Source organism: Capricornis sumatraensis, chromosome 5 (genome assembly GCF_032405125.1).
Source record: "Capricornis sumatraensis isolate serow.1 chromosome 5, serow.2, whole genome shotgun sequence".
Lineage (NCBI taxonomy): Eukaryota > Metazoa > Chordata > Mammalia > Artiodactyla > Bovidae > Capricornis > Capricornis sumatraensis.
Window position 1 is genome coordinate 49527128 of NC_091073.1, and position 19398 is coordinate 49546525.

Consider the following 19398-nt stretch of genomic DNA (forward strand, 5'->3'; position numbering starts at 1 on the left):
CTTGTTTTCAATATTCTTGATGTCCTAGCATCAGGGAACTGGCTGAAGAATACAATTTGCTGTCAAAATATCAACCAGAAAACATTAAAATGAATGGATACATGTTTTAAGTGATCTCCCATCATTCTTTCTTTAACATTGGAACATAAGGAAGAAAGTTTGGGGAATTTTAAAAGTAATACATGTATTGAATCGCCAGTCCATGTCTGACGCAGGATACAGCATGCTTGGGGTTGGTGCATGGGGATGACCCACTGAGATGTTATGGGGAGGGAGGTGGGAGGGGGGTTCATGTTTGGGAACACATGTAAGAATTAAAGATTTTAAAATTAAAAAAAAAAAAGTAATACATGTTATTTTTTTTAGGTAAAAGGTAAAATACAAGTGATGTTGACTAGATTAGATTGGAGTGTAGTTTACATTAAAATGTGCGATGAATAAGAAACAACTGTGTAGAAATCATGGAAACTTGGTCATAAAGATGTATATTTTTATCTGTTACTAAACTTTGTTTCCTTCAGCAAGATAAGTCAGTTGAGTCCACGCTACTTGAATTCCTACTTGAACTATATTTTCAAATTAAATAAATCAACAGACGTAAGTCCCAACGTATGCTATTAAACTTTGAGATGAATTGGTGGGGAGTTCCAATCCTGTTCTGAGGGTAAGACTCATGGATGAGGGCATTGTAAATATCTCATCAGTCAGGGGATAGGTCTATGGCACACATAAATTACTTGCAAAGATAAGGCTTTGGGAAAAATTCAACCTCTTATATCAGTGAAAAAATGAAACAAAATACTACCAAATGGTGAACCATCATCTGACAATTTGTGAAAAAAGAAGAATCAACAATTAAGAACAATAGTTATAAATATTTATGGACCACATATGCACCAAATTATACGAAGTGTCATATGTTACATTAAGTAGAAAAAAGGCCTTTATGTCTTCAAGGAAATGATTCACAATGGATTTGATACTAGACTCAGAATAAAATTTAACTAAACTTCTCAGCAAGATCATCCCTATTGTTTCCCTATTCAATGAGAAATACTACTGCCATTCAATGCTTTCTTACCTAGATATATGTATTTTTAACCCTCTGGAAAACCAACAAATACAACAAAATTAACATTTATTATTTTGTAGATGTTAAAAACAAGCAAGGAAAACGTCTGTCAGCATTTTTAATCTTCAACACTGTCACATAACAAGCACTTAATAGATATTTGCTGAATGAATGCATGAGTACTTACGAGCTAGGCATTATGTCAGCAGCTAACAAAATTCTCAGGAGTTAAATAATTTTCAGAATTCTTTACTGACTTTTCTTGGCGTGACTGCAGAGTGAATAATAGGAAAAACCCAAATGGCTACATTGAAAAGCATGGCTTCATAATGGCTATTATCAACGACAGAACAATAAAAAACCAGAAAATATATCTGACACTGTTCTTTCCAAACCTGCCCAGACTTACAAATCCTACACACAAACAACAAATAAAGACACAAACAGCAAATAACAAATGAACTTCAAATGGTTTTTGAACATAATTTTTATTTAAGCATGGACTTTTAGCTTGGTTCACCCTAGAGTGCAACCTTTTTGTTACGTTAATAGAGAGTTCAGGGCTACAGGGCCATTATAACGTTGCTGGTGTTGGTACAACTTCATCAGAAGGTATGAATATGACCCGCAGGAAAAACAGTCCAGAAAGAGAACACAATGAAAACATCCACTGTTTTACAAATCACTCTGTTATCACAGACACAAAATGGCACTTACTGTTAGTAAATCAGCCACAGAACACTTTAAAAGTATCTTTTAGACAAGGAAATGGGAACTCCTTTGTGGGAGATAGGGTTTTCATCCACAATTTTTTTAAGTAGAAAATATTTCACGGTCAAGCATTTTTCTTATCCACAAACAACACTAAACCAACATACATTTCGAGGGGTATATTAAAGGAGATACAATTCTTTACAACTATCTTCGTGAGTAGGTATTTCAATGAATTTTCTGTAGAATATAAGTAGCCTGAAATTCAGCAGCAAAAAATATTGCAACATAGTAAGTAAATACAGTGTCAATGTGTTATATTGTAGAAGAGAATACATAAAGAACCAACAATGATAATTTAATCATATAAAACATGATACATAGCTGAAATACAGTCCACTTAAATAGCTTTGTGACCAAGAATGTTAAATACTGTACTAAATGCCATTTTAAACATAAAATCTCTTAAACTTTTTTTTTCTGTTAAACTATTTCTTATTTTTAATACTGCTACTGTAACTGATATTACAACAGATCACAATTTGCACGGATACATCAACATGAAGACATTTACTTATGAGAAATAAGTCACTTGTCATTAGTTCACAGTGTGGGAAAGTGGTATACACTTGGTCTTGAGAAGGGCTTTCAGTGAATCACTAAGTCCTTCACAGAAGTTTCCTGATATCAGATGCAGTGCGAGATTTAAAAGAATGCGAAACAACACATCACATATTGGAAGGAAAAATAAACTTTTTGATTCTTCATGGGTATCGTCTAAGTGACCTTCGTCTTCTGTTGTAGAAGTGCCTGAGCCCATGTTGTCGTGAAAAATTCATCATGTAATTTTGTTTGCGAGTGCTGTTAAAATCAGAAGGGATAGAAGCAGGGAGGGAAAAAAGAAAGAGCATGTAAGTTCCATCACTGAAAGCACAATCTAGTCTACGTCCTAAGTTACCCTGCTATTTTTTGGAAAATTCTCAGGGTTTATAGGCCATGCTAACATTACCACCCCAGGACAGAAGAACTAAAGGTTGACAACTGCATTCACTGCCTTTGGCCTTGAAGAAATCCCGTTCTTTTCATGAGTGAGTTCTGAACCAGAACAAATGGTAAATTCTCTTGATTAATTGCAAAAGTGGACTGCAACTGTTTTTGGATTTTTAATTTTATTCTCGAACTCTTTCTGAAAAGGCTGACTTGAATGGAATTAATCTGAGATAAAGTGTATACTATGCCTATTACCTTATTTACATACATCTTTAACAAGTAGGAAGGACAATTTGATTCTTCCAGCAACCATTGCCATTTAAAGCTTGAGAAACAAAAACAAAGGAAAAACAAACTTCTTTTCGGAATCAGCTTGATCTTCCTATTTCCTGCGGTCTCAGGGGCAAAATGAAGAAGCAATTTTTTTTCTCAGAATATCAGATTTTGCTGCCTTCCTCAAACAATAAGCAACTGGGGTCATATTCTATGAACATGGCCTTATGAAGGAGACACCCTACTGAAAAAAAGATAATAAAATAGAAAGTGTAAGTGAATGTATATACGTAAAACTACTGCTGCTACTGCTAAGTCGACTCAGTTGTGTCCGACTCTGTGCAACCCCAGAGACGGCAGCACACCAGGCTCCCCCGTCCCTGGGATTCTCCAGGCAAGAACACTGGAGTGGGTTGCCATTTCCTTCTCCAATGCATGAAAGTGAAAAGTAAAACTGAAGTCGCTCAGTTGTATCCGACTTCTAGCGACCCCATGGACTGCAGCCTACCAGGCTCCTCCGTCCATGGGATTTTCCAGGCAAGAGTACTGGAGTGGGGTGCCATTGCCTTCTCCGAGATGTAAAACTATGTGCACATATCCCCCTCATGTATATACACACACATTCATACATACATACTCAAGGTCAAGCTGATAAAAATTCTGAAAATGAATTTTAGGAACCTGTAAAAATATGCATGATACTGGCAGAGATAGCTGTTAAAGTTCTGATATGGAAAATGTAATTTAAGAAGGATACTTATCCATAAGATCATTGAAAAGAATCAGACTCCTTTCACACATGGACCGGAGTGACAACATGTTTCCATATAGCATCAAAACGTGTTTTTTAAGAGTGAGCCTTTTAGTATTTTCCAAATTCACTCAATCTCTTGAATGCTGTCTTGTCTTAAAGTCTTTTCTTCCTTGTTTGTGTGCTCAGTTATGTCCAATTCTTTGCTACTCCATGAATTGTAGCCTGCCAGGGTCCTCTGTCCATGGAATTTTCTAGGCAGGAATACTGGAGTGGGTTGCCATTTCCTCCTCCAGGGGATCTTCCTGACTCAGGGATTGAACCCTCGTCTCCTGTTTCTCCTGCATTGCTGTTGGATTCTTTACCACTGCACCATCTAAAATGTGCATGGAGCAGGATAATGTCATGTGATGTGATTTCACCATGAAGGTAAATATGATTTGAATTTGCATTGGGTTACAGAGGAAGGAAAGAGTAATTTCGCACTGAGCAGTGTATTCTTCTGCTCAACAGACCAGATGTAAAACATGTAAAATAAAATATGCAAAGATGTAAAATAACTGTTTTACCTAGATATTATACTAACATTTGTAATATACAGAAACCTTTAAAATGAGGATTTTATAGATGTTACATCATTAGAAAATAAAATTTATAATAAAATCTCTCAAAGAAAAATATATAAAGTGAATTTTATCAGATATACTTGATCAAAAAGTAATAGCATTTGTGCTAAAACTTGATAACAAGACATTGCATTGATCTATGGTTTACAAAATAAAATGATAATAACTTGCACCCTGGATTTCTATCCTATGGAATTGTTAGAAGTGATAGAATGGAAACAAAATATACTCTGAAGACATTATAGAGAAAAAGAAAAAACAATCTGGTTTTGTTTTCAGATAGCTTGACTGTCCTCCCCATTCCCCTGGTGTGTTAATATTATATGTATCAATCAAGTTGACCAGTTTCAATGTCACAGTTGAAGGAGGAAATAAATGTATATATTATTTATTAGTGGTGAGAAGTACTACTTGCTACCTATGTGAAGTCTAGTTATAAAAAAAGAACAATGACCTAATGTATTGAACTAATCAAGTGTCAGGAGAAAGAATCCTCTCACCTCTTTAGTTACAGAAGATTAACCCGGAACTAGCTATCTTCCTGCCAGCATCCTAGGACACTTCATGAGTGCTCTTTCCCTGAACTTCCCTGAGCTATTATATTACAGTGGTCCCCTAAGCTAGCCTCCTCATCCTTTCTGCTTATGAAGGAAACACCACTGAAGAGAAACCATAAATACCAAGATAGTATCACTGAATGTGTAATTGCAAAGAAATTTGTGTAATGTGGAAAGAAAGAAGGAAAAGCTGCTCAGTCATGTCTGACTCTTTGTGACCCCATGGACTGTAGCCTACCAGGCTCCTCCATCAAACATTGATTTAATCTTGTTAAAAAGGATTCCTAAGCCTTTTATCTAAGTCAACTTTGCCAGCTATTTTAAGTCCTCCACACATGTCATTTTACTCTTTTTTAAGTCCTTTCATCTATTGTACTTTACAGACATCTCTATTCAAACTCACCTTGAGTCACTTCCACCTGCCTTACTGGATAATCTTCAAACCAGCTTCCTAAATTTCTACTTATTTTGCAAGTATTACATTTTTTTTTTTTATTGCTCACCCCTGCCAGTAGGTTTCCACCCCTACTTTGAATCCTCATACTGTTCCTTTTGTGCTTTGCATGGAGATGACTCATGTTCATATCTTGGCTCCCCTTGACTAAACTTCTCTGGGTGTAGTAGGTGTGCCCCACTCCCCCCACCCCCGTACCATAGCACTGAGCCTCCTGCCTGACCCCTGAGTGGTCATGGCATGTTTGTTGAACTTTTGGTGACTTACTGATTGGATTCCTGTTGTAAATCATTACTCTTTAACTATAAGGAATAATTGCAAAGTTAAAGCAATGAAAATTATTCTGTTGTAAACACATTTAATGATATAAGGTACTCACAGAAAATTTAAAATAGTTAAAATATCTTACAAGAAAAAAAGATAAACTCAGAACACTTAGGATATTCAGTTATCTCAATGCAACCTAAACTGATGGGAAAGTGACCTCAGTATGTGGGAACACAGGAACATTTCATTTGAACAAAAGTTGATGTGCATGTGTGGCTTCAAAGCAACTTCTCCACATAACTAATTATGGACCGATTTAAATTCTACATTTTTATGTTGTTTGTTTTTAGTTGCTAACTCGTGTTCAACTCTGTGACCTCACGGACTGTGTAACCCTCCAGGCTCCTCTACCTATGGGATTTCCCAGGCAAGAATACTAGAGTGAGTTGCCATTCCCTTCTCCAGGAGATCTTTCCAACCCAGGGATCCAACCCATGTCTCCTGCATTGCAAGTGGATTCTTCACAGCTGAGCCACCAGGGAAGCCTGCTTCATTTTTTATGAGTGAGAAAATAAATATTAACAGGTTGCAGATCTTTAATACCTTGATAATAGATCCAGCTTGGGAGCTTATATTTACTTTAGGAGGCATTTTGCTTCAGTGGATATCCTTTAATTTTGAATAAATGTATATATCCATAACATATCTTTAGATCACTGCAAATGTTGATATGCATTCAGCATTTGCAATAGATGTTTGTTATAGATGGCTAATGTTTTGTAGTCACATTAGAAATGGCCACATTTTCAAAGCACACTGGAAAAATTTTGTTACATAAAACATAAGTATCTCTGGTGACAGGATGGAATCTAACAAAAGTAGATTTTTTCCAGTTCATAAGCTTTTGAAAACCAAGCATCATGGGAAGCTATACCAAAGTGCTGCCTGCTTCAAGGACCATTAATAAACTCACATGGTTACTAAACACTTGTAGTTTCTAGAATATCTAATTTATGAGACTGGACATTAGAAGAATTTTAAACCAGTTGAAAGATGTCATGCTTATTATGTCTTATCTTTTTTTTGTGGAGCAGATCTGGGACCCTATTTTTGGTTTTGATACATATAGATGTATGTGGTGGTTTAGTTGCTTAAGTCATGTTCAGCTCTTGCGGCCCCATGGACTGTAGCCTGCCATGCTCCTCTGTCCGTGGGGATTCTCCTGGCAAGAATACTGGAGTGGGTTGCCATTTCCTTCTCCAATATAGATGTATAGTTATAGATAAACTAGTTATAAACTTATAACCAAAATAATTATAGGTGTGATGGAATTTTAAGGATTTATTTCTTCACTGCAATAGTATTAATATGAGAAAGTATTTTATTACAATTCCAGTGAAAGCAGGTAATATTCATTCCAAGGCATATCAACTATGGTTCTTGACTTATCAATTTGCTTGATTGAATAGAACTAGGTCCATTTAAAAATTTCTATTTTGAGGAAGCCACTGAAAGAAGGGAGAGTGATCAATGACCTCTTGGAAATGCTAACTTAAATTTCCATTATTGCTGTGGGAGTTTAGGGACTTTAAATAGCATATGGAATAATAAAATGCTTCCCTCATAGGAAATACAGATATTGCAAATTTTTTCAAGAACTAGTGACTGTTAACCTTGTATTCTTCACTGGAGCCACTATCTTAAGTTATTTATCATTATAAAAAATTAAGTGATTTGTTGTTGATTCTAAAGGAAATGGGGAAGGTGGAGACTTGATAAAAGTAATGTGAGTGCATAGAAATTTAGTTATTTTTACTGTTAAGTAATTAATTTTTCATCAAAACTTATGATATGATAAGTAATGCTTTATATCAATGCAAAAATAAGAATCCAGTGACTGCCATTATTTTTCAGAGAAATACTGATGACTGTAAGATGGGAAACTGCCACTGAAATTAATCAATTAAACTGCCCTGCAGAGAAAATGCTGTACATTTTACTTTCAAGGCCTTGCATTTTCAGGAAGGATATATGTAAGTAAGTGTGGGCTCACATATCTCACAAATGTAGAGCACTTCATTTTTCTTTTCCCTACTGAATGGGGCTGAGAATAGTATCTGATATTATGTACTTTGGGGAAATGAAACTTCTAGCAGAATATGCATATGTTTAACAAACAATAACCATTTTACCTTCTTACCTAGGTTTAAAGTATCTCCAAATGTAAACATATGTTAAAGAAGTCTTACCTAAGGATATCTAAGTCTTACCTAAGGATACCAGTCTTACCTAAGTATACTTTCTTTCCTAAGTTTTAAAGTATCCCTATTAGAGAGCAAATGGAGATACGTATTCTAAAAGGCCAATCCTTTTCTAGATCCTAAGGATAGGATCTAGAACTCACAAATATTATGAATAAATCCACTCCCTTTTGCTGGTTCATTTATTAACAGAATAGATTTGAGAAGTCCAGGCATTCTCAATCATCTCTAGCACAAGAGATCTTTTGAAAAACACCACATTTAATCAGAGCCCATAGCTCTTGTGCACACATTTCTATTTTCATTTTCCTCTCATAACAAACTTATAAGCTGTTCATATTTTGAGAACGTCTAGGAAAATCCCAGGCACAGAATCAAGCAGTCCAATGAAGGCATGCTGATTGGCACTCTGGTCTATGCTGTTTGTATACATTAGAGAATTACTACAATTTGGCTGAACACCAAGTTTACATGATACAGGTTTCAAGTGTTCTAGTATTTCTCAATATTACATATAACTTTGCTTTCACAGTTTTTTTTTCATTGCAAAGGTCTTCCACAAAATTTCTCAGTTAACATAGGTAATAACAACGAAACTTAGTAAATAGTTCCCCAAAATTAGTAAGAGGACTTACCTTACTCTAGTGGAAAACCAATGACAGCAAATAATGAAATATAACACAAGTTAAAAAATGCCTTTCAACACATGCAGCACTGTGATTAGTCATAAAAGTCTGATCAGGTTTAGATGCAATATACGATTTTTCATCTCTTTTGAAAATAAAAATTAAAGAAGTTATTCCTTATTCTTCTATACCTAGTATATACATATATTTAACTTTTCTATGTAATGCAACATGCAATATTTGCTCATAACCATATGTGTCAAAGTACATGTAGCTACAGTACTACATTTGGCATAAATGTTGCATATAAAGCATAAATATGAAAGTAACAGTTTAATAACTACCATAAATGTTATTATTTGATTTTTCAATTATTTACATTTTAGAAGATACTTATTCCTGAATATATTAAGGAATGGGCTTTTAGAAATAGTAAGTCCTGTATATCAAATAACACAATCAAATTTAAGGAAGGATAAATATGCTTTGCAACAAATGTAATACATTATTCTCCATAAATCATTTGTGCCAAAAATATGACAGTATCTTGATAATGAATAGCATGAGGGAATGGCCATGATGGAACTCATATTATTAAAATCTGATAAATGCTTTTAAGACCATAGTTAGCAACATATTGGTTTTCAAGTCTCAGCAAATGTGGTGATAATTCACTTTTTTGGTAACTCAGTTCACAAAGGCTGACTCTTTACTGAGTAGTTTACTTTCAAGGTACACATGCAAAAATCAGCCTGCTTCATCATACACATGACAGGTTGTGACTTAAGACACATACACAGGAAATGTGATGTGTGAATGAAATGCATAGTTGGGTGAGGGAGATTCTTAGGATAGAAAGACGAGTGCCCTGGCAACAAAGGTTAAAAAAAAGATTCTCTTTTATCCTAAGAAGACCCCACCAGCATGGATCTTGTGAGGGATCTGCCCAAATGTATTCACAAACATTTACGGAAAAACAAATATTCTACACTAGCCAATGAATTCAGAGAAATTAGGTTTCTGACACTTGATTGTCAATGACTGTGTTACACTGCATCACTCAGACTTTACAGATGAGGACTTTTTGTAAGCTAGTGAGGCTGGGAAAAAGTGATCTGTCAATTCGGTTCATCTGCTCTGTGGCAGATTAGCAAGGGCTAATCATCATGAAGTGCTTTTCATGTACAGGTTTTATTGAAAAAATCATCAGAGTGGGGAGATTACACTCTCAAACAAGCAAAAGGCATAAGTTTTGTTAAATGCCAAAACGGTAGTTTTTATCTTTATGGTGTGGGGCTTATTCTGTATATCCATATTTATGAAACTCAAATCCTTCTGGATGGAGTATTTTAGAATTAAACTATTAAATTAAAAATATGTTCTGTATCTTGTTCATTTAGGATGCACTCCTAAACCTTGAAATATTTTCAAAAGTGCTACATTTTTTTTTTTCTCATCAAACTCATGTATCTTCTCACTAATATGGGCAGTACTTAGGATAGACTCAAGATACCATGCATGATCACAGGTTTTCTTTCTCAGAGTTTTTAGCATGTGTCCTTAGTGCACATGCAAAAGAGCTAAACTATGGTAATAAAGCTATATTAGGGCCAGTCTTTACTCAGAAAAGAAAATACATTCTAAAAATGTATACCTCCAACCATTGGTTGCAAAAACCATATCAGTTGCCCTATTTGTAGTTTTCAATAAGGTAGGGCTTGTATCTCTAGGTATGCACCTCAGCCTCCTGTTCCTGCCACACTTAAAAAACCAACAATCTTAGTTTATATAACTGTTATTATACATAAGTATAATTAATTAGGATGAGATTTTGAATTTAATAGGGTTTTATGGGAGTATTTCACCTATTTCTAAATATACATCCGCTGCAGCAAAGATATAATTAGTAATATTTGTGAACTGTGACATGAACCTTGGCTGGTTTCTTTGTGTTTTATCTGCTTGAAAGACACTTGGAAAAATTATTTTATTTTTCTGAATTATCTGGAACTTTAATTTTAAGCTCATTAAATGAATGAATTAAAATAAATTATGTAGAGCTATGGAAGGCATATTGACCAACAAATGCCTTAAAATTTTTTGTGACTCTTCTGAAAAGATGTAGTTTAAAAGAATACAGTGGCATGGACATATTAAATCCTAATACAAAAGCAAAAAATCAAAAATATAGTTCTGAAAAGATAATTTCTTTGTATGGTATTTTTAAAACAACTTATTGATTAAACTCAACTTTATGAAATATTTCTTCCTTCCAAAAAAGAAGGAAAACAAACTAACTCCTTTAGTTTTAACAAATTTTAACATATAATAATGTATACATATGTTTATCAATATGTAAAATTTTATGGTTGCATGTATAAAGTTATAATTTAAAATCATTCACTGAAAAGAAGACTCTGAATAAAACTCAAGTCATGTAATACTCTGCATGTGAGGCAATGACCTTTTCGCATTCAGAATGTTTTAGTTCCCTGAGACTCTGAGAAAATCATACAGAGTGAGAGCAGACAGGTGGCTGGTAAGTGATAAATTCTTCAAAGTACTAAAATTCTGGAGACGGAATAAAAGTAAAGTCTTTACAAATGCAGATTATTGCTCCAGAAAAAATACCAGAAACACTAGGTTGATTCTTGCAATAATATCACAAGAATATCATGAAGCTGGCAGCTGCTTATAAAAATTAATACCAATGCCAGGTATACCAGAAGGTTCCCTTGGGAACTGTATGATGTGAACCTTTGAGGCAGCAGGTCACCTCCGTTTGACTCCCAAGTTGTGAAGGGGTTATTTCATACCAGGGAGTGTATTTGTACTTCTGACCCACTTATTCTTTAATTTTATTCTGTGGGAAGGAACTGTGGTGATGATAAGCCTTTGAAATCTGAAATGGATAATTGCAATTGCTCGGCTGGGTGGGAGGAGAAGAAATATCTATTCAAACACATGACATGTGAGATTTGTTACATCTACCCAAGGTCAGTATTAGCACCCTGCCTTCTATTGAGGACTGTCAAATTTTGAACTTTTCATAAAAGTTGGTAATGCTTTGTGAGGGATAGGAAGCTCCATTAATGTAAACTGTCTGAGAGAGAGACTTGAAAGATAAAAACTAGTTACTAATTCTAAATCTGATTCTCAAACAGTTTATTAGAATGAACTGAGGTGCTTTTAAAAAAGACTGATGCTCAGGTCTCACTGCAGATCAGTGGAAATCACACTGTCCATAGGGATGGGTATGGGCATTGGGACACATGTTGATGCTTCCAAAAGCTCTTAAGTGTATCTCATGTTCAATCAGATTGAGAAGCACTCCTTTGAAAGGAAAGTAGCCAGGGAAGAATGGATGTAGGGTTGGTTTTTGGTCTGTCTGGATATCTTGCTCTCTCTGACCTTACCAAAAATCATTCATTTTAGAGCCCAGCTTAGCCTAATCTCCTGGCATAATGCAGTCTGAGGAGATCAAAATCTGTGAAACATCAGCCTCATTATATGGAGTCAACTGAGTCTGGACTGTTACTATAAACATCAACCTTCTCTTATGGAGGCAGAGCCCAGCAAGTGGTCCAAAGCAGCAGAGCGCACAGTGGGAGCTTGTGTAGGGACTGGGTTGCTCTTGGATCTGGGGGTTGATATGGATGCCATGCAAGCAGGTGCCTCAGTGAAAACTAGGACAAGGACTAACTCAAGACTGAAAAATTCAGCTCATGGCTATGATTGAAAGAAAACAAATCTGGTAGGTTTCCTACCAATTAATCATTTAAATTTGCTTTCAAAATGACTGAAATCAGCCAAAGGGCTGATTTCATTTTCTATTTGGTAAAAAGAATGAACATTTGAACCTATCTACCGAGAAGATTCGCCTCTCCTTGCCAACCACTTGGAGCCATCAGTCCGAACCCGCCGAGACATAAGCATTCCAGTTCTACAGGAACTAGATTGTTAGAAAAAAAGCAAGTCATCTCTGTGGAACAGTCAACCCAGCTAGTTGAGAGTGCTGACAACCTTATTCTATGGGAGAAACCATGGAGGGGGCACCCATGACTTCTTAGGTGCTGGGATTAAAATCATGAGGAATCTGAAACCAAATTCTTTGTTCTGGTTTTGACCATGTCACTAAATGGAAGAATGCCCCGGGCATCTGTGGCTTGGATAGGTGTTTGTAATCAGGCACATGAACTAGTGATTCTCTGCACATCGACCAGCACAGATCCTTTTTCTTTTCAGGATGTCATTCCATTTTATAAGGCAACCCAGACTTCACGAAGGCACTGATCCCATTTACCTGGAGACTTCCGTTCAATCCCATTGAACTAATATTGTCAAACTGTTATATAAACTGTTATTTACTGAAGTTTTCTAAGGTACATTAAGTTATACTCGGGGCCTTGTAATATCACTTGTTGACTAGAGCTATAGTTTGTAGTTGTGGAAGAGTGGAAGCCAAAGTGATCCTGTGGGGGTTTCTCATCAGGAACAATTAAGGAGCATGCCATATCAAAGGAATTTCAAACCTTTCTGAAATGGACATGAGATATTATGTATCAGATACTCACAGCACGACCTCCACATGGTCCAAAGCCCATTGATCATGACCTGTTCCATTGTGGCGTGGCTGCCACCAGCGCAATAAAACTCCTTTCATCCGTGCCTCCCTAGGTTACAGATAAGAAGACAGGTCAAACACTAGATAAGAGAGAACTTTCTGGTAAATACAATACATGCACTCCTTTGCTCAGTCGTGTCCGACTCTTTGCGACCCCATAGACTGTAGCCTACCAGGCTCCTCTGTCCGTGGGATTTTCCAGGCAATAGTACTGGAGTGGATTGCCATTTCCTTCTCCAGAGGATCTTCCCAACCCAGGGCTCAAACCTGGGTCTCCCACATTGTAGACAGACGCTTTACCATCTGAGCCACCAGGGAAGTCCAATAAGTACAATAGGCTACTCTAAATCAACAGAACTTTGGGTATGGAATTTAGATTTGCTTAGGTCACAGTATTCTTCTAAGCAGCATCACATTTTATTGGCTACTCAAGGATTTACAATCCTTCTACATTTCTCTCATTTCTTCCCCTTGTTCCACTAGGACCTGGAAGAGCTGCATCTTCAGTCAACAAATGGGATGTACCTTCTGTGTGATGGGTTAGATGCTAGACACTAGGGTACCATGCCAGGCAAAACTGACAAACCTACCTATCCTCAGCAAATTCTCAAACCAGTGTACCCAGAAGGAGATTTAAAATGTTGTCTTCTAAAGGACTAGAAACACATTACTGGGAGGGAAATATGCACAAAGCACCTTGGTATTTAATTGTTTTTCTCTGTTCCCTCTTGCTCTTATTCTTGGCTCCAAGTTTTGTCAGTTGTCCCAACAGGAAATAGTACCACAACTTTGGGGATCTGGATTAGTCAGTCTTGGTTCTGCCACCACTGACTTTGTGGTGTTTGTTCATATAACTTCATCACACACTGTTGATTTTCCTTTCTGGGCACTTACAGGGGGACGTTATAGGACACCCTCTGAGCCTGGGTGAAGTCCTTTGGCTGGTGCTGTGCGATGACATGCCAGGTGATCCCATTGTTGACGCTGTACTGCAGCAGCACGGCCTTGTCCACGGCGTGGGGGCCACTCAGGTCACTGTTGCAGCTGTCTGTCTGTGATGTGCTCCCAATTTGCAAAACAAACATGATTTTGCTGAAAATAACAAAACACAGGAGAATTCATTTTTAAACAAAAGTCAGGTAGTATTCAAGGAGTTATACTTTATTTTTTAAAATCTTGTTTCTAAGTGCTGAAATTTTCAAGTTCATAATATGGTAAAAATAGAAGCATCCAGTCTTATGACTATGTCACATAAATAAAATTTATTTTACTATCTTTTACATCATAAGCTTGGAAGGTGTTCTACACAGAGAAAATTCTGACTTTCAAAGATCTTTTTTCTTCCTTCCTTTGATGTTAGAAATCTTGTTTGAACATTTCTCCTGAAACACCTTCTGTTTTCTGCAAGGTGATATCAGCCAAATAGGCAGCTGAGGACATGGAAAAGACAAGAAATAAAGCCATACTATTTACTCTATATGCTTTTTACGGTGGAGAAGGAAAGAATGGCTTTATTTTTTGGCCAGGCAAAGGGGGAACACAATAGGCTAGTGACTCAAGAACTGTGTCTCTGTGCTATATGCTTTTTATAAGGAGCTTCAAGCTGAACAGAATCTGGACAAGGATAAATCATGTTTATTTTAGGAAAAGATGTCTGGAGATCAGAGAAGAGGGAAAACTGAGTTAGACATGCAGGCTCTGGACTATGTCTGCTGTTGTGTTTGATGTGCTTCTCACAGGCATCCTTGCCCTTAGAAGATATAATTTTTAAACATAGGAAATCTATCTTTATAAGATTCCTAAAGTGATTAATAAAATTCCTGAGTGATTAACAGAGTGATTAATAGGTGGTCAAATAAACTGCTAGACTTAAACCTGTAAATGCACTAATCAATTTAAAGCAAAGTTACTCTTACGGCAGACAAAAAGCTGTGTTTTCTCTGGCTTAGGTGCAGAGCTGGAAGGGCAGGTGGGGAAGAAAATTCAACCCTCCTGGGTCTCTTTTCCTTTGTCTTCTCTATTCTACATTAGCATGCAGTTCCTAAACTGTGTGAACTTTTAAAAGTTCCCATCTATCCAACCATCAATCTTCCATTTCCATTTGTAGATACATATGCTAAATATAGGACTATATAAGCTTGCATTACTATAAATCTTCACACTCACATTTGTATTTACATCCTTGCATATGATCCACATTAAATTATCTATATAGATTATTCATAACCAATTATTTACTTTTCAACTTTATTGACATACAACCGACGTATAGCACTGTGTTACTGTGATACACTTCTCTGTTTTTTATATTTGGCCATTTCTCTAAGCTTATGCCTATGTTACCACCACTCACAAGGTAACTTTATACTAAATTTAAGCAAATCATAATTCTGAGTTGTGAAAACATATACTTTCTCATACCAAATTCAGCTGATATTAAGTTTCTACTACTTAGTGACACCCGTGCCATGAAGTTCATGATCATATCTAACAATGGACAGTGATGTGCTTGTGACTGATTCTGTATCTGAACTACAACACAGGAGTTTTATTACCTTGCTCGAGTGAGATCCAGAGGTTTGGTGGCAGCTTGTCTTATCTGACAGCCATTAAAATAGAGCGAGTCCCCATGGGCATAGGGTGCTAGCTGCCCACAGCCACTTCCTATCACTCCACCTTGAATAGTTTCCCAGTTTGCCTCAGTGACTCTTGCCGACTCAAAATTATCTTTAATGTAACTGGGAAGGTCATGACTGAAAATAGAGCAGTCATCGCCTAGAGGGAAATGAATAGTTGCACAGATTAGCTGGAACAAGCAGAATCACCAAAGATTATGAATAAGCATTCAATTTCACATTTAATCCAATCAATGTCAGATTTACTGTAAGAATGACAAAATACCAAGCAGATATAGATTCCTAGAGATAAATATTTCTCTTTTATTTCAGCAGTTATTGGCTTATGTTGCTGAAAAGTCATATTATCTTTGAGTTGATATTTACTAAAACAGGTAGGTGCTAATGTACTTAGTACTGGTATAAGCCCATTGTTCAGACAAAAAAAAAAACACAGCGTCTGGCTGGGCTCGCATGTTTACCAGCCATGGGTCTTAGAAGGGAGCTGTCACCCTGGCATGAGAGGCAACATAATTTCTTTTTCCCTAGCATGATAAGAAAATAGCAGGAAAGAAGTCATGTTCTTGTTCTCCTTCTAGCTCTTATAGTTGATTCTTGAGAACAGAGTCTATATTTTATTCATTGTTGGATTGTAATACCTAGCATAATACTGAGTACATATAAAATATTCCATAATGAAGCTGGAATAAATACAGGGATAATAAACTGGAAGTGTTTCTCAGAGATAACAGAACTGCAATACAGGCATTTAAGGAAGGCACTACTTTAGCAAATGTGTATGTCTCTACATTTTTCCTTGACTGAAAAGCACAACTTTTCTCAATGTCTAAAATAACTCAAAATCAAAAGCTCATAGTTCTGCTGGATCAGAGAAAAGGGAAAATTCTAGACACCTAGGACTCCTAGTGAGACAGCTGAGTTGTTCATTTGGCTAACAGTTCAAATTCTCTAGCTAACACTTGGACAGACCCAGCTGGACTCAGCAATAAGACGACCAGGGGAAGAAGACAGCGGCTAAGAATTTCTAACATCAGAGATGTGCAGCAGTCTATATTTATCATACTCATTTCATTTGGAGGCAAGGAAATAGCATCCATCAAGAAAGCTAAGTAGATTCTACTCCAGAATCCAAATCTATGGGTTCTTGCATTGTACACTTGGGAGAAGCTAATTCTGGTCCTCTTTGGATAAACCTCTCATCTCTGAGAGACATAGAGACTGACTGGAAAGAACTACCTGGGGTTCTGGTCTTTTTTCCGACATGTACTATTAGGGAAGTCACTTATGCTCCCCTCAATTTCTTTACCTATAAAGTGATAATGGTGACATTCAACATAGTTAATTTATGGGGGTGGGTATCATAAGTACTGAATGACTCTGCTGAATGAATGGGGGGATACTTGTGTAAACAGTAAAGCATAAGGCAATGTAAGGGTTCAGTATAAAAATTTAGTGTGCATTGCTCTTTGTCAAGAATTAGGCTCCGAGGGTGTAATAGTAATTGGATACAGTGAACTTTGTAACATAGAGGCTGAAACCTGTGAGAAACATTTCATCAAAGGAAAGCAGGGCTGCAGGCTTTCAAACAGGACTGACAGAGCAACCTCCTGGGATCTCAGCAGTTGAGTAGATACTTTGCCCCAAACGCATCATCAGCCTCTAGAAACTGAAGCAGTAAAAATGTATTTTTTGAGTTATGAAGGTTTTTCTGTATGTGTATGTGATGAAGAGACCTGGGAAACAGAACATTTTGAATTGTCAGCTCCATCTTGGGAGGCCAGGGGCTGCTGCCCCTGGGAGAGCCCGAGGAAGAAAGAATATTGGTCCAGTGTCTGGGGACAGGCAGCCAGGCAGGGAAGGAGAGAGGCCCACAGCAAAAATCAAGTGTGGAAGGTAGAGGCTGGGGCAGGGAGTCATGTGGAAGCTGGAGAATGTAAGGTACTATAGAATATTCAAGGGGGGTGGATAAAATCTGCATTTTAAAAAATTCAAGGAACATAGCATAAAATTATCCTTCATAATTCATCCCCAAGGTAAATAAGTCTGTGATCAAAGAGTGCATCATCTATCTCAAATCCCTCAGGCCAGAGTTTCTATCCATTCCCTGGTGGCCTTTGCACACATGTTGAGATGAGGAGAACCCTACTGTCTCCTGGGTCAAGAACAACAAACCAGGATTCTGACCTTGGAAACTTTCATCGCAGATGCAGACGGCACCGGTGGTGCAGTATCCGTGCCCACTGCAGAGCTTAGGGCAAGCCTCTCCAATGTACACGTGATCGATTGCCCAGCTCTGCTTCTCTGTTTCTTCGCCCTTCTGGATCCAGCGGAACTGTGTTGCACTGAAAGCAGAAGGGATTCAGGAGGCTTTTGTTGCCCATGGGTGTGTCCAGCCTCTAGTCTCTGGAGATAGGGGCTATTACTAAGAAAAGGGCTTCTAAAACTTTCCCCCGAAGCATCCAATTGGCAGAGGTGAGTGAACTTGTACCCCTCAGACTCTGGAAGTAAACCCCCAAAATTCCTCAAAAATTTATGTGCATTTCCTGTTCTATTCCATAATAAGCCCATATCCATTTTTCCTACAGTGGTGCGTCATTTGCAAATCTTTGGGGAAAATAAATGCTACTCTAGGAAGACTGTGCTCCATTATATTTACCCTGCAACTCAGTATAACCTGATTAGCCTGGCACACCCCAGTGGGCACTGGTTTTGGGGGGAACAGCAGAGCCTCTGGGAGCATCGAACACTAGGGCAGTTGTGGTGCCAAGTACAAGTCTTGGGACATTTTTCACTTAGGGGCTGTGACTAAGATTGGTGTGTGCTGTGGTATTTAATTAAAAGAAAAGTTGAGGTCTGTGAATCATTTACAAAGAAGAATCCTATTTCTTATGGGCACATGGAGTTGCCATTTAGGGGCATGGGGCAGAGAGAGGAGCGGGGAGATGAGGGGAGAGGGGACTAGGGCTATAACTAAAAGTCTAGACTCCTTTTATCAGTTGCTGTCGAGTCACTGCATGAGCTCTGCAGAGACTCACAGGACATTCCACACAGTTTACCTAAGTATGCAGCCTACCTGGAGGAGACATGATCAGGCAGCTGGATGGTGATTCTCTTCCAGCTGGAGCTGTTGACAGCATTGTAGATGGTGGCTTCGTGGAACTGGAAGGGGGAGCAGCCGATGCTGTTTGAAGAGGAAGGAAGGCATTGGGTCTGAACGAGCTGCCAGGAATCGGACCTGCAGAAACCAGAGAGGCTGCATTAGACAGCTCTTCAGAGGCTGCATTAGACAGCTGTCTCATGTCAAGGTAATGCTTAATGATTGGGTTAAATTAAGAAATTTTAATATAAATTTCATATATACATATATATAATTACATATAATAAAAAGAAAAATTGAAAATTATTTCAAATAAGATATACCCTAACTCTTCATAAGCACATTAACATAGTTACAGATGACAAAATAAAATAATAGCAGGCACAGAGCTGACTCTAGTGGCTTCTTCTCCCTGATATTACTACAAGAACTATACCTGGAGTTGACTGACAA

At 37.3% G+C, this 19398-nt stretch overlaps 1 protein-coding gene across 2 annotated transcripts in view; it reads right to left on the reverse strand.

Moving 5' to 3' along the window:
• Positions 1–1585: 1585 nt before the first annotated feature.
• Positions 1586–19398, reverse strand: part of RELN (reelin) — a 536845-nt gene continuing 519032 nt past the window's right edge. The window contains exons 59-65 of one of the 2 annotated variants that reach the window (XM_068972810.1): positions 18922–19083; positions 18033–18190; positions 15768–15987; positions 14107–14304; positions 13163–13261; positions 8598–8603; positions 1586–2644 (exon numbers count right to left, since the gene is read on the reverse strand). In XM_068972810.1, the coding sequence (XP_068828911.1) occupies positions 2548–2644; positions 8598–8603; positions 13163–13261; positions 14107–14304; positions 15768–15987; positions 18033–18190; positions 18922–19083 (940 nt within the window). In that variant the 3' untranslated portion in view covers positions 1586–2547. The remainder of the gene's footprint in view (positions 2645–8597; positions 8604–13162; positions 13262–14106; positions 14305–15767; positions 15988–18032; positions 18191–18921; positions 19084–19398) is intronic. The other variant, XM_068972809.1, reaches the window with a different exon arrangement.